The sequence below is a fragment of the Debaryomyces fabryi genome, assembly GCF_001447935.2.
Source record: "Debaryomyces fabryi strain CBS 789 chromosome Unknown contig00007, whole genome shotgun sequence".
Taxonomy (NCBI): domain Eukaryota; kingdom Fungi; phylum Ascomycota; class Pichiomycetes; order Serinales; family Debaryomycetaceae; genus Debaryomyces; species Debaryomyces fabryi.
The window spans coordinates 64,375-78,569 of NW_015385433.1; the positions used below are offsets into that span (position 1 = coordinate 64,375).

Below are 14,195 nucleotides of genomic sequence, written 5' to 3' on the forward strand. Positions count from 1 at the left end.
CGGGCAAACTATATCGACTACAGCCCTCTTCTCGGTATCACTACATCCTAAGTTATCCGAGTTTTTATCTGGCATATTTGCATTGAGATATCCTCCTTCTGCTAGTTCATCCGAAATTTACAATAAGGCATGCATATGTAGTACGAGCTTGTTGAATTATCCGATTTATCCACAACTAATGATTTTTAATTAACCCATGTCGTAACCAAATATCTTTCTAGGTTTCGGTTCCACCGTATATGATAATTATTGTTCTTTGTCGATTAAGTATTTGGACCCATGGTGCAATAGAAAACCTATCAGGCGGGTATCTGCAGTCAATGCCTTTATTACTCCCACATTCCCCAAAACTCAACTTATTTTACTGACTTGTCCAGCGTGAAACGCCTCAGATATCCCTCCCTTCACTCTATTGCTTACATGCACCTTAACAATAAGATGTTCGCAGCCATTTTCAGCATTTTGCGCGACTGATCCCGTAATCGTACGACGAGACACCCTAGTGCTTTTTAAAATGGCCCTATATGGGTTATGCGACATTCCTCTTGGTCGGGCTTTTTTCACTCCATGTCCCCCAATGTCGCGCTCCCACGTTATCCAGTCTTAATAAGCGTCTTATTGCTTAACAAGCAAGTGATTGTTCCTAGAGGCGTCTTGTGACGGGCATATCACATATCCTGACGGACCGCAAATGGGCCATACCACTTCAAAGGTTATTTAGACTACCAACCGTAGTATATCGTTATCTTAAGGTAACCTCTGTTGAAACCCGTAGATTTTCCTTCGTAATCGGAACGAAATGGCCCCTAAAATACTATATGCGATGTGTCGTAATGGCATCTTGCGGCATTACTTTCGACGTAGAAGGTTACCTAGCGCCGACTCCAGTAGTTCGCAGTAGGGCGATTGGCAACGCCTCAAACATACATAGATTTATGGTTCTAAACTCCACAAACGCCTCCATTTATTACAGGCACTAGGTTTACTACCGATTGGTCTATTTACAATAGGATGTTATTCCCATTGAATTCGAAGTGTGGATAGAAACGCAGGGGTCGCTGTTACTTAGCCTGTATTGAAGCTCCCATGCGCTTTTTCGGATTGTATGGGACAGTAACAATAGCATGGGCCCATATTGCAATTGCCACGGGAACAAGTTGCTTCGAACGTTCTTTGGTGTACGATTACATATGTCTCTATATACAGCTGTATGTGTATTCTCCACCAAGTATCTATAATTTGTTTTCATTTGAATTTATAGATTCAGTTCGTAATTAAAAATAAATTCTCCAACACTCAAAGAAAATAATTTTCTGAAACAGACTCTTTTAAAATACATAATATTATTAATAACTTAATAGCTTGTTAACGTGGGAATAGGATTATAGATATTTCAAGAAGAATTATCATAACGTAAAGAATAGTTGAATACAGGGAAACCAACTTAAGCGTTGACACCATTTTAGTGTAACTAGAAAACGAACAGAAAATTTCGACGATACAACAGACTGTCGGGATTAACATACAAGAATACTTAACGTTTTTAACAAAATACTTGTTAAAGAATAGCAGAAGGTGTCTAGTAGGTATTGGTTATTTGGAGAAACACAAATAAGCAAAGGGATTTACATTATAGAGACTTAGACGTCGAGGTGCTATTGTATTCGACCAATATTCAGTATCAGCCAATTTTGAGTGATTCTGATACCATCACATCGGTTACAGGTGAGACAACGTACAGAATAGAGACACATCAATGAGTGATGCAAAAGATACAGCGGACAACTTAAGTCCCGGGTTTGAGAACCTAAACCTTCGAACGCCTAAGGCGGCCAATCATGAGAATACGCAGTCACCACAGAGAGTATCACATTCACAGATAAATGGTGATATTCAGGCCAGGATATTGGCATTTCAACAGAAGAGAACAAAACCGGTGAATGGTGGACATGGTGGGTTAAATTCTATGCCACCTTCTACCAACCACTTGAATGAGGCACCAGACAAGCCATTACCACCATTACCACCACTACCTTCATTACCTAAATTGCCTAATATGCTGGCACAACAAAGGTCTTATTCTCTGGGAGATGCTAACGATTTAGGTGTAATTCCTTCGCCAATGGAAGCGGAAAATAACCACTCAATCAACCACTCTATGAATCAGGCTATGAGCAGAGGTATGAACCAATCTATAAGCCAAGGTATGTCCAGAACTTCGAGTTTAAAGAAGCAAGATTCCCAGCAGCCACCATTTGAATTACTGAAGAAGCCATCTTTATCCCAAAGAAGAGGTATGAAGCTTAATTTAAGTGAAATGAGTAGCCCAACTAGTGCTAGTTCTCCAGATGATACGAGTCCCATAGGTGACGATAGAAAGAACCCGGTGTTTCCAAACGCACCAAAGGGAAGTGATATGGAGTCTGGAGCTTTGAACACGACTGGTGATTTATCAAGAATGTTATCGGACAGAAAAAAGAAACCCAACTTTAAGTTGAATTTGTCTAATACAGGCGCTCCTGGAGTAAGCGGTATGCAAAATTCACAACCAAATTCAAATTCAACTTCGACAACCTCATCATTAAATTCTTCTGGATCCTCAACTACCATGGCCACCAACAATGAAACAAATCAATCTAAGAAGCCTCAATTGCAGGGTTTATTTGCAAATTATTCGAAATATGTAGATATAAAATCTGGTTCGTTAAATTTTGCTGGTAAGGCCTCTTTGCATTCAAAGGGGATTGATTTCCTGTCAGGATTGCTGTTCCGTATCTCGTTAGAGGAATTGGAGTTCTTAGAAGAATTAGGTCATGGTAATTATGGTGTTGTTCTGAAGGTTTTACATAAGCCTACAGGCGTACTTATGGCAATGAAAGAAGTGAGATTAGAATTGGATGAAACAAAATTCACACAGATCTTAATGGAATTAGAAATTCTACATAAGTGTGACTCACCATATATTGTCGATTTCTATGGTGCTTTCTTTGTTGAAGGTGCTGTTTATATGTGTATGGAGTATATGGATGGAGGCTCTTTGGATAAGATATACGGTAAAGATGACGGTGTCAAAGATGAAGCATGTCTTGCATACATAACCGAATGCGTTATACGTGGATTGAAGGAGTTGAAAGATGAGCATAATATTATCCATAGAGATGTGAAACCGACGAACATTTTGGTCAATACACTAGGTAAAGTAAAGTTGTGTGATTTTGGAGTTAGTGGTAATCTAGTAGCGTCATTAGCGAAGACAAATATTGGCTGTCAGTCATATATGGCTCCCGAAAGAATTAAGTCATTAAGCCCAACTGACAATACCTATTCTGTTCAATCTGATATTTGGTCTCTAGGATTAAGTATTTTGGAGATTGCAGCGGGCCATTATCCTTATCCGGCTGAAACTTATGGTAATATATTTTCCCAATTAAGTGCTATTGTTGACGGGGACCCTCCTAAATTGGACCCCAAAGTGTTCTCCAAAGATGCTCAATTATTTATCAAGAGCTGTTTAAATAAAAATCCGGATTTGAGGCCTTCATATGCAACTTTGTTAAAGCACCCATGGTTGGCGAAATATAGGAAGATTGATCCTCATATGGATAAATTTGTAACAAAGAAGATTCAGGAGCTCGAAGAAGAAAAGAACAAGAAGAATTTAAGCAGGACAAATAGCACAAATTCGTCAGCTACTACCGCCAAGCCTCCAAAGGAGAATGTTCGCTCTTTATTAAAAGGAAAAGTTCAAGCTCCTGCTTTGCATAGAGGCGGGTTAATGAATTCAAACAGAAACAGCTCCAATCGATAATCATAATTTAATGACGTTCAATTGAATTTGTGATTACAACAAATTTGTATTATATTTTCATTTTGCTCATGTATTAACTATTTGTAAGAACAACGAATAAGCTAGTATTTTTACTGAATTACATGTGCTATCCTCAGTCGGAGACATAGGTTTATTTTCCGATATAAAGATTATTATATCATTCACGAACATGATTTCATTTCATTTAGATTCATAGTTATGTATTGTTATAATTCTGTATTAATTGTGTTACGTATATGTATAAATTATATTATATTCCATATCTAATTAGAGAAGCTAGAACTTCATCTCTTAGTTTTTTTAGCATTGGTATGGTTTTTGTTCTATTTATCTATAGACTATACAAATATGTCGCGCGACATTTTGGTTTAATGAAATCGAGTTAACCCTTGATCAATAAAGGACATAGTTACAACTGGAAGGTGTATTCACAGACAATCAGAATGTTACAAATAGAACAGAATAACTTATTGATTCAAAATACTTTGACGGATAAGATTTTTCCAAGTCCTGATGCTCCTTTGAAATCATTAGATAGAATTGTCTCAGATTTTGATTTTACTACATACCATATTTCGACATTACCGGATAATAAAGAATTGATTCTTATTTCTGTATATTTGAAATGTTGGAGTGATTTGGTTAATTATGGGGTTGAAGCATACTTGGGAAGCAAGTATTCCAAATATGAGGGACCTTTAACTATTTTACCCAGCAAAGATATCGAGTCTAATTATAATTATTCCATGGTTTTGGATTTGGGACAATTGAGTAGCAAGGATGATGAATTTAAGAATCAATTGATTGAGGATTTATCATTTTTGAAAAGGCATTGCATGGCAGCTCCATTCGAAAAAGCTTTCAGTAGATACGACGAGTTGAGTGAAACGTATGCCAGCAGTAACACGTATGCTGAGGAGATTCAAAGCGAATTAAAAAACGAAGAGGTTTTAACTATTAATTATCGTGGTTCAGATGAGAGCATTTACATCAAGCCATCATTCGACAGAGTTACCGTGATTTTCTCTACTATTTTCAAGGACGAAACCGATAAAATCTTTGGTAAAGTTTTCCTTCAGGAATTCGTTGATGCAAGAAAAAGATCGGTTCAAAATGCTCCACAAGTATTATATTCTCATAAAGTGCCACCATTGGATATTCAACGTGTGGTTAAGAATTATGATGACGACAACAAAGGCTATGTTACATTTGTTTTATTCCCTAGACATTTAACTAAGGGCGACAGAAGGGATAATTGTATTTCCCATATTCAATTTTTCAGAAACTACTTCCATTATCATATCAAATGTTCTAAAGCTTACATGCACTCGAGAATGAGATTTAGAGTTAAAGAATTCTTGAAGGTCTTAAACAGAGCCAAACCAGAGAACATCGATGATGACGGTAAGGCTGTTGACAACAGAAAGACAGCCAGTGGTAGAAGATTTGACTCAACCAGGGTATGAGCTATGAAGATCACACACTAGACTTTTATGTAACGATTTGTTCACACTTGTTTTGTGCAACAGAAACCAATAAATTTACCGAATTTAGTTTATTAAATATTTACAGACTTATCAAAATATATACTTTGTACAGCACCTTTATCACCTAATTATCCTTAGGCTTCTTAACACCGTATTTTGATCTCGACGTAGTTCTGTTAGCCACTCCTGCTAAATCAAATGCTCCTCTCACCAAACGATACTTTACACCTGGCAAATCTTGCACTCTTCCTCCTCTCACTAACACAACATGATGCTCTTGTAAATTATGTCCTTCTCCTGGAATTAAACATGAAACAACGTTACCGTTCGATAATCTTACACGACAACACTTTCTTTGTGCTGAGTTTGGCTTTTTCGGCTTGACAATCATAACACGTAAAACAACCCCTTTTTTGAATGGGTTGGTATCCAAATGCGGTGCCTTGGAAACATATGGTTTGACAGGTTTTCCGTGTCTACCACTCTTTATTTGGTTCAAAGTAGCATATCTTTTTTGTTGGTTCAAAAGATTGAACTGGTTATTTATAGGAATATTACTTCTGATAGATGACAAATAAGACGTAACAGGGGCTACTCTGCTGAAGGTGGATGCAGACTGGATTGAAGTCTTACAAATGTTGGCTAATGATCTAATCATCCCGTTTCTTGGGTCTTTTCTTGTTCCTTAATATCGTTAGTACTCTGATTATGTCCCGGCATTGAAAAATTAATCGCAGAATTATAAGGTCGTGTACTTTTGTTAGTGATGTTCAAAAATTCATCAACCACTTAAAACAAACAGATTAATTTACTAGACAGACATATTAACCACATAAACTACCCTAGAGACATTATGTTTAGATCTACTTTCCTCAGAAGTCTTAGAACTCCATTGGTTAGACAAACCATTGCACCACAAGCAATTTCTATAACAAAACCATCATTTGTTCGTTTCTACGCCGGATTCCCAGCTTTAACTAAAGATCTTGCCAAAGAGAGAATCGTTGAATTATTAGAGGGATACGATAAGGTTGACAGCTCTAAGGAAATCACCGAAGAGAGCTCTTTTGTCCAAGATTTGGGTTTGGACTCATTGGATGTCGTTGAAGTCGTCATGGAAGTGGAACACGAATTTAACATCCAAATCCCAGATCATGAAGCCGACTCTTTAAAGACCGTTGGTCAAACTATTGACTACATCCTTTCACAACCTGATGCTTGTTAGAGGTCTCCGGTCCGACGGGCCTAGTAGTACATCGTGCTGGAAATCGTGCTAGTACACATGCATTGTTTTTTATTCCTATTATTTTTAATATCGTGATTTCTAGCTCCAGTAGTACATATATTTGATTGAAAGTGGTTTATAATTGGAATTATAGAGACTTTGGACAAAACTACGTTTGCTTTAACTGCCTACGTTAATAAAGGTATATTTCATCCACGTCTGTGATGACTATATATCGGTATTTTATAGTCAAAATTTTAAATTATTATTGTATATCACTAGCTAATGTAAGCATATCGTATGGTCCCGACTTATCTCCATATCTCTTTCTAGAATCTATGAATGGTTGACCCATTGGTAGATATAGCTTTCTCCCAATAAACAAGTCACGTGCTATTTTTCAACCAATCGAATTCCAATTAAATTAATCCACTATAATTGACAATATAAAACATTCTGTTACAACTATCTACACTTATCTTTAATAAATATTGAAGAATGGTTTCTGTATGTATTAATCGGATATTAGAACGGGCTGTAATATTAGAAAATGATTTACTTGGATACGTTATGAGGTGAAATTTTACTAACATGAAAAATTTAGTACATTAGAGGTCCAGCTTACAAGTCTGTTAAAACCATTGCTGGTTTAAACTTACCACTTATTAGAAAATACGTTCCTAACTTAGTCATCTGGGGAGGTGCTGGTATTGCAGGTGTTGCCACTTTCACTGAAGGTATTCCATTATTTAAGGACACTTTCTACACTAAAATTCCATACTTCGGTCAACACTGGGTTTACAACCCAGATCCAGAAGAAGTTCCTGTCTAATTATGCATGCTTAGCTATATGGAATTATGTGCTATAATATTTATTTACATAGTTGAATTTCATTGAAATAATAAACACTAGAATAATATTTACGTACCTGTAAGTGTATTCAAGGTATATAAGAAAGAGTTTGACCGTCAAACTCTCTTTTGACATATTCATTTTCTATTAAGTACTCAAGATTTGACTTTAGGTCTGCTATGGAACATGGCCCATTTTTTTCCACTAATGATAGAGTTTGGTTTAATAAATCAAGATATGAGATTTTTTTGGCACTCTTCATGACCCTAACTAAAGCACTCCTGAATTCAACATTTCTATTTCTTTCAAATGTTTTTGTAGGCTCACTATCAAATAGCCCGGCTGATGTTTCTCTATCCTTTGAAAGCGGAATTCTTATTTTTGTTGCTTTATCAGTAAATTTTGAATTGAAGGAATACGTTGTGTTGTGTCTCAGTAAAATTTTGTATTTATCAGATGATAACGATCCGAGTACCTTTTTCAACAACTTATCGCTAATATTCGTAAGCGCTAATATCTCGTCATAAGTATAACTGTCACTATTGTTGAATAATAAAATGACAATTGCCTGAAGTAAATTAACATCCAATTCCTTTTCGCCATTCTCAAATTCAGCTTTAATGGTTAACTGATGCAAAGGGTAATGACTCCAATCAAGAGTACGATTTTTTAATTTCTCGTCCGAATTATGATACAATGCTGTGAAATTATCTAGAATGGTTGTAAGCTGTGGCAGTAAAATAATATTCGAGTCCAATTTGGGCATTTCAGGCCAGTGTTTCTGTTCCAAGACTAATGCAGTAAAGTCAACAGGACTTTCATCTAAAGCTACCAGAGAATATTTTTCTCTGGACAACTCTAGATCTTTAAACATTATTTGCAACCCTACGGTTTCGTCCCCTTCACCAATAAGCTTTAAGAAAGATTCTACTAACTTTCTTTCTAGGTTATAATTTGGAGACTTTCCTAAAAGTAATCTCTTGGATAATTCCTTCTTATAATGAGAAATAAAATCATTTTTATTATTTAGGGCCTTAAAAATGATCAATACGTTGTGTTGAAATTCATTAAATGATAAGTTGACGATTTCATCTTTGTTTGATTTTTTATTGATGCTTTTAAAGAATGAATCACAATACTTACATAACTGGAATATTATAAAAGTATTAATCTTCTTCTCATTAAAGGTCTTTGTGAAGGACTTTCTAACTTCAAATTCAAATAGTTCATTCTTGTTGAATTTATCACCAGCAATGCTCTTATATCTCAAATTTAATTCTACTAATAATGGAATTATATTTTTCAGGCTTGATTTATTATTTTCGATTAACTCCTTAATCGACTGTATTATATATTGACCCCACTCATAAACAAAAATCGGCATTGCATCTAATTGATATTCTTCTAATGATTTTCCACAATAATCATATATTATTCCAAACTGTTTCAAATTTTTATCTTGTACCATAAAAGGCATGCAGCTCTTAATTATTGTATTAAAATCTTGAAATATTAAGATCCATTTGAGTTTCAGTAAAAACTCTATCAAGAACTCTCTCTCATAACCACAATCTTTAAAAAAAGTCATTTCTCTAGATATCTTTGTTAAAACTGTATGTATGTATGTTTCAGGCTTTTCAATCCACGAGTCTTTTAATGAATTATAATGCGATATTATCAGATTGATAAGATCAGTATGTAGCTTGATTTGGTGACTAAAGTTCAATTTTACCAACATTGTTGATAATTGTTTAGCAACTTCTAAATCTCTGATATCTTCAAACTCTCCTACCTTTTTAAGTAATTGTATATGCTTGCGAAGAGTGATTTCGGCTAATCTATTAGTGCCTTCGTCTTTATCAATCAAGAGCTCTTCAACAAACAACGTCATCCCAAATTCTAAGATCATCTTTTTCGAAGGGTGTTGCATTAAATAACACCGATCCAAATAAAGAAACAATTTACTTAATAACCGAAGCTTATGTCTCCATTTTTCATATACTTCCAAATATCTCGTTATAGATTCATTTAATGACAGCAGATTATCCTCTAGAATACTTGTAATGTCAGGTATTATATGGTAATGAAAATGGTCTTCCAATTTTGATTTCAAATGGTCCGCCAATATCGACTGCTCGATATGCTTAAATCTGCACAAGGATTCCACACTTCTGTAATATACATCGAAGCTATATTCAAGCTTTGATCCCTGTAAAATTAAGTCTATAACTCGATGTGCTAGTAATTTAACCTTTTCCTTTTGAGCTGACAAGTGTGATTTATTAACCAGAGCTATATTTGGCTTTTTTCGTTTATTATCATTTCGGAGACTAGGCTCATGTCTTGAGTAATCATGAGATAAATGGGATGAAGTTGCAGTTTTAGAAATTGAAGAGTTAGAGCCACCGAAATCTAAAATTTCAGACGTACTCTCCTCTGTCATAGTATGTCTTATGCTTGTGATGTTCTATGGATTGAGTATAATTATTATAATATAGTATAATCTTTTTACGCAGACATTTTTTGTTATCGCGATTTAAAAGAAAAGTATTAAGGCTAAAGATTTATTATAATACATACTTAATCATAAAACATGAGTGATAATACTGATGGAAAGTCGACCAATACCCCAAATATAACAGAAATAAATGATCCAAAACAGCTAACAACTGTTTACAAGAAGAACGGATCGTTCGATCAACGCAGAAAATTATTATTAGAGGATTTTAAAAAATCAGAAACTCATTCGAATTTGTTATTGAAATTGAAATTAATGGTCGAAAATAAGATAAAGAATGATCCATCAATATTGATGAAGAACAAAGGAAAGATGGGTGCATTAATACAAGGTGCAATTATAAATGATCATATGCAACAAAAATCTGTTAACTCCAAAAATGATAATAGTTTGTTGAGTATAGTAGATAAAGATATTCAAGAGAAAATAATAGATTCGCCAGAATTTCATAAAGAATTAAAGGATGAATTAAAGAATACAAAACGAATACTATTAGGCATAAGTGATGAAGAATATGCAAAACAGCTAGAAGAGGAACAACGCCAACGAGAGTTGGAATTGGAGGAAATGAAGAAGCAAGATACCGAAAGAGAATTAGCATACAAAAATAATTTCAAAGTTAAGAACCTTAGCGCAAATCATAAGGTCACCAAAGCTCCTAGATTTAACTTTTCATCAAATAGGAATAGCGAAAGACACTTCAGAGAGAACTATCAGAGCCCTACTAATGAAACTTCTAATAACTCTAACAAGAATAACGCTAATAATAGTAATACTACTACTACTAATACTAATAATAATAATAGTGCTGGTGAGGATAATAAACAAAAGCAAAATGTTCCTTACTTAATGTATTAGTATATAAAATTAGGAATATATTTAATTACAAACAAGATAAAAGACAATATTGCATTTTAAATACTTAAAATACAAACTAAACTTGAATAGAAATGCATTAATCATCTGTATCAAAAATTTCATTAGCAATAAGCATCAACTCTTCAACAACTTTACTCTTATAACTTAAATCTTGAGGGCTCATTGAATTGTCGTTTAACAATGCTGGTCCCCATATTATGGCTAAACTCTTTGTTGTCATTCTATTCGGAGCCTCATCAGCTGCTACTTTATTTAAATGGAATATTAAAGCTCTTAATGTAAAATAGGCACCGTCGGGTAAATTGAAAACCAAATGATGTAATTTTTTGGCGATATATGTTTCATCCAAAGATTTGACTGTTTCAATGAACGACTGATAATATTCTTTAGTCAATAATGGCTCCGGTAAACTAGTAAAATAACACTTTAATAAAGATGCAATACAATATATGTCTGCATCCAACACGTTATTTGGATCGATATTATTACCAATCATCAAATAATTAGTGAATTTTTGATCAATAGACTCTTTTAAATTTTGAACTGTAGTAACATTACCACTGGTTCTATAAATTCCTTCGATGTCCATACCGTAATTCTCGATTACTTCAATACATTTTTTGACAATTAATGGAACATTATCAATGCCTGCAAACTGAATCACATTTTCAATTGAAACACCAAATGTTGGCTGTGATGCTTGGTTTAACTGTGAACTTAGTGATCTTGGACCATTCAAATCAGGGGTATTAGGGTTGCTTGCGGGATCCAATGAACTATATGTCTGGTTACTTGCGTCACTTTCAGTTTGGGCATGTGAATCAGAATTGAGCATAGAAGCTTGGACAATTTTATTTGATGGAGGTGAAAATGATGAGTTGGTAGTATTGTTCGATGTCAGCTTGGTATTGTTTGCTATGCTATCATTGCGACTGTTGTTAGAATTATTTAAACCAGCAGCAACATTTGTATGATTGGTCGAATTGCTGTTGTTTAAGAAAGGTTTACTGGGCTTCTGTGTTTTAGCTATTGATGGGTGCATTCGATATTCAACTGGGACGAGGGATTTATTGGACGCCTGCTTTTCATGTTTAATCAAATAATTGTATAAGTCTTTTTCATTATCTATAGCAGATGCCAATGCTTTCATAGAAGTTTTTGATGAACCTTCTTGCTTCAAGGGAGAAATTAAAACACCTGAGTTCATGATCAAATTTTCATTCCATGTTGCATATTTTTGCAATTGAACATTCATAGCAATGTCCATTTCCAAAATTAAGTTTTTTAACTTCTTGGAACTAGCTGGTCTATGCAACATCAAGATTTCATCTTTCAACTTTTTACAAGTAGTAACTCTCAGCTTATAATCTTGATCAGCAGCGTCTACTTTTCTTTGTAAATCATCTTCTTGCTGTTCTGCTGACTTGTTCTTCAACGAAAAAGATTTCTTATTCGGGTCAGATGCTTTCAATTTCTCTAAATCATCACAGAGGTGGTAGTATTTTTGTTTTGCTTTTTCAGCTGTCATTACGGAATCCAGGCATTCCTTTTCTTTTCTTTTACTTTCATCCTTTATGGTTTTTCTTGATCTAGAGACGGTGCCAATTAAGGATGTTAATTCATCATACATCACATTCAACGCCTTAACATAAGAACTACCTACATTGAATAATTTCTCATCAAATTCAATAATTGAGTCCAATTTGCTACTAAACGAATCATTTTTCAATTTAGTTGAACCTTTCATAGTAGTTCTTGTATGAGAAGCAAATTTCTTTAATTGATTGTAGTGTTCATCTTCAATTACTGCTTTCTTTTTAACAAACTTAGAGAATTCCTCTCCAGTAGTTATACTTTGTTTAAGTCTATTTAATAATACGTCTAAACTTCCATCACTGTTGAGAAAATTCTGTATTCTATCTTGGTCTAATAATGTAGATGATTCAGCATTCGTACTCATCTTTAATATCCTTCTTCTAAGTTAAAGAAAAGCTAGTTTTACTTCTAAAATCTATTTATTGATTTGATTTTAGTGACAACGAACCGAGCGCGGTCTAAGCATTTAAGACTCAGACGTGAATGATTGTTGATGCTTTAAATTCTAACTAAATAAAAAGAGTTAATATCCTAATAGACAGATACATTACAGAACATGAGATGAATTTATATATATTTATCGAAGAATTATACTAAATATAATAACACTCGACATAATTTAAAGTTGTCGAGTGAGTTGTTAATGAACCATAGTAGTTATGAACAAATGGTAGCGAAACAAGCATTTCATATATAGGCGTAGTAATCTGGTTTCTTTAAAGCAGTGAAAGAACGTACTGAAAGGTCAATAGTTCAAAAGCTTAGTTGAAAATTGTACTACCTCTCTTCTCGTCGTTTCCACCAAATGCAGTCACACCGTGCTCCACGTTAGCCACAGAGAATTCTAAATCGTCTACTGTTATCATATCCCAATACTTATAAATCATCATGATAGTAAAGACATTACAAACACTTCCAAAAAATAGCCCATCGATGTAATGCGAAGCACCACGACAGATATCGTCACTAAATGCGTAAGTCAAAACTTGACCAGCAACAAAGAAGAATACCCCCAATATGATGGCACCCAAAGGCCAGTATGAGTCAAGTGCAAAAATAACCAAGATTATCTGCGATATCACATAAAATGCCAATATAATTGCATTGATAAGATACGTGATCACAAACATGGCTTCTGTCTTTCTACCGTCTAATGCAGTATTCCAGCTCTTGAAAGTGATTAAAGCCACAATAAAGTTGACTATGAACCAACAGACACAGATCAACCTTAACGACCACATCGATTTTCTTGATCCATCCTCCCAAAATTGAAAGCATAATAGCCCATTATACAAGAGACAGATGCACGATGCACTTGCTAATCCTAGTTGAACGGCCACAAAATATGCATAACTGGACGAAGATGGCGGCGACACACCACAGTCAACCACCAAAGAACTAACAATTAAACTGATAATAAGATAGAAAAAGAAAAGCATCTCGGTTCTACCAATAGCTGTGTACTTTGCTCTTACATTAAATATAATAATCAATAAAATTATCAATCCTCCAAAGTGAACAAATGCATTTCCTATTTGAAACACCATAGTGTTGGCCAACTCCACTGATCTTGCATAGCAATCTGGAACTATACCTCTAGTAAAATATGATGTCTCGTTGACTGATCCTACTACGGAACATAAAGGTAACGCCGTGACATTACATATGGTATCGAAATTTCCAAATGCCATCTCGTTCTATAAAACTTTAGAAAGCCTTGTGATATCTCGGAATTTTATGATGTTGGTTTAAAAATTAAAAACTATAGTGAATCAGAAATTTTTAAGAAAACAAACGAGGCGATATTT

General features: G+C 34.5%; 9 protein-coding genes across 9 annotated transcripts; 5 read left to right on the top strand and 4 right to left on the bottom strand.

Annotated features, from left to right (window-relative positions):
- Positions 1–1,756: 1,756 nt before the first annotated feature.
- Positions 1,757–3,808, top strand: PBS2 (mitogen-activated protein kinase kinase; the record flags this gene model as incomplete). Its single annotated transcript, XM_015609424.1, has 1 exon — positions 1,757–3,808. One exon carries the CDS (start codon positions 1,757–1,759, stop codon positions 3,806–3,808), a length of 2,052 nt encoding a protein of 683 aa, XP_015469721.1.
- A 464-nt stretch (positions 3,809–4,272) lies between these two features.
- ARC35 (Arc35p) lies at positions 4,273–5,295 on the top strand (the record flags this gene model as incomplete). The annotated part of the gene is made up of 1 exon (XM_015609425.1): positions 4,273–5,295. One exon carries the CDS (start codon positions 4,273–4,275, stop codon positions 5,293–5,295), a length of 1,023 nt encoding a protein of 340 aa, XP_015469722.1.
- Positions 5,296–5,440: 145 nt separating this feature from the next.
- On the bottom strand, positions 5,441–5,974 carry AC631_00596 (mitochondrial 37S ribosomal protein uS12m; the record flags this gene model as incomplete). Its single annotated transcript, XM_015609426.1, has 1 exon — positions 5,441–5,974. The coding sequence occupies one exon, from the start codon at positions 5,972–5,974 to the stop codon at positions 5,441–5,443; it is 534 nt and encodes a 177-aa protein (XP_015469723.1).
- A 195-nt stretch (positions 5,975–6,169) lies between these two features.
- Positions 6,170–6,541, top strand: ACP1 (Acp1p; the record flags this gene model as incomplete). Its single annotated transcript, XM_015609427.1, has 1 exon — positions 6,170–6,541. The coding sequence occupies one exon, from the start codon at positions 6,170–6,172 to the stop codon at positions 6,539–6,541; it is 372 nt and encodes a 123-aa protein (XP_015469724.1).
- A 498-nt stretch (positions 6,542–7,039) lies between these two features.
- Positions 7,040–7,373, top strand: AC631_00598 (ubiquinol--cytochrome-c reductase subunit 10; the record flags this gene model as incomplete). Its single annotated transcript, XM_015609428.1, has 2 exons — positions 7,040–7,048; positions 7,146–7,373. The coding sequence occupies 2 exons, from the start codon at positions 7,040–7,042 to the stop codon at positions 7,371–7,373; spliced, it is 237 nt and encodes a 78-aa protein (XP_015469725.1).
- Positions 7,374–7,482: 109 nt separating this feature from the next.
- RTT101 (cullin) lies at positions 7,483–9,837 on the bottom strand (the record flags this gene model as incomplete). Its single annotated transcript, XM_015609429.1, has 1 exon — positions 7,483–9,837. One exon carries the CDS (start codon positions 9,835–9,837, stop codon positions 7,483–7,485), a length of 2,355 nt encoding a protein of 784 aa, XP_015469726.1.
- A 150-nt stretch (positions 9,838–9,987) lies between these two features.
- Positions 9,988–10,770, top strand: AC631_00600 (uncharacterized protein; the record flags this gene model as incomplete). Its single annotated transcript, XM_015609430.1, has 1 exon — positions 9,988–10,770. The coding sequence occupies one exon, from the start codon at positions 9,988–9,990 to the stop codon at positions 10,768–10,770; it is 783 nt and encodes a 260-aa protein (XP_015469727.1).
- Positions 10,771–10,867: 97 nt separating this feature from the next.
- On the bottom strand, positions 10,868–12,751 carry RGD1 (Rgd1p; the record flags this gene model as incomplete). Its single annotated transcript, XM_015609431.1, has 1 exon — positions 10,868–12,751. One exon carries the CDS (start codon positions 12,749–12,751, stop codon positions 10,868–10,870), a length of 1,884 nt encoding a protein of 627 aa, XP_015469728.1.
- Positions 12,752–13,148: 397 nt separating this feature from the next.
- On the bottom strand, positions 13,149–14,078 carry CHS7 (Chs7p; the record flags this gene model as incomplete). Its single annotated transcript, XM_015609432.1, has 1 exon — positions 13,149–14,078. One exon carries the CDS (start codon positions 14,076–14,078, stop codon positions 13,149–13,151), a length of 930 nt encoding a protein of 309 aa, XP_015469729.1.
- Positions 14,079–14,195: the final 117 nt, after the last annotated feature.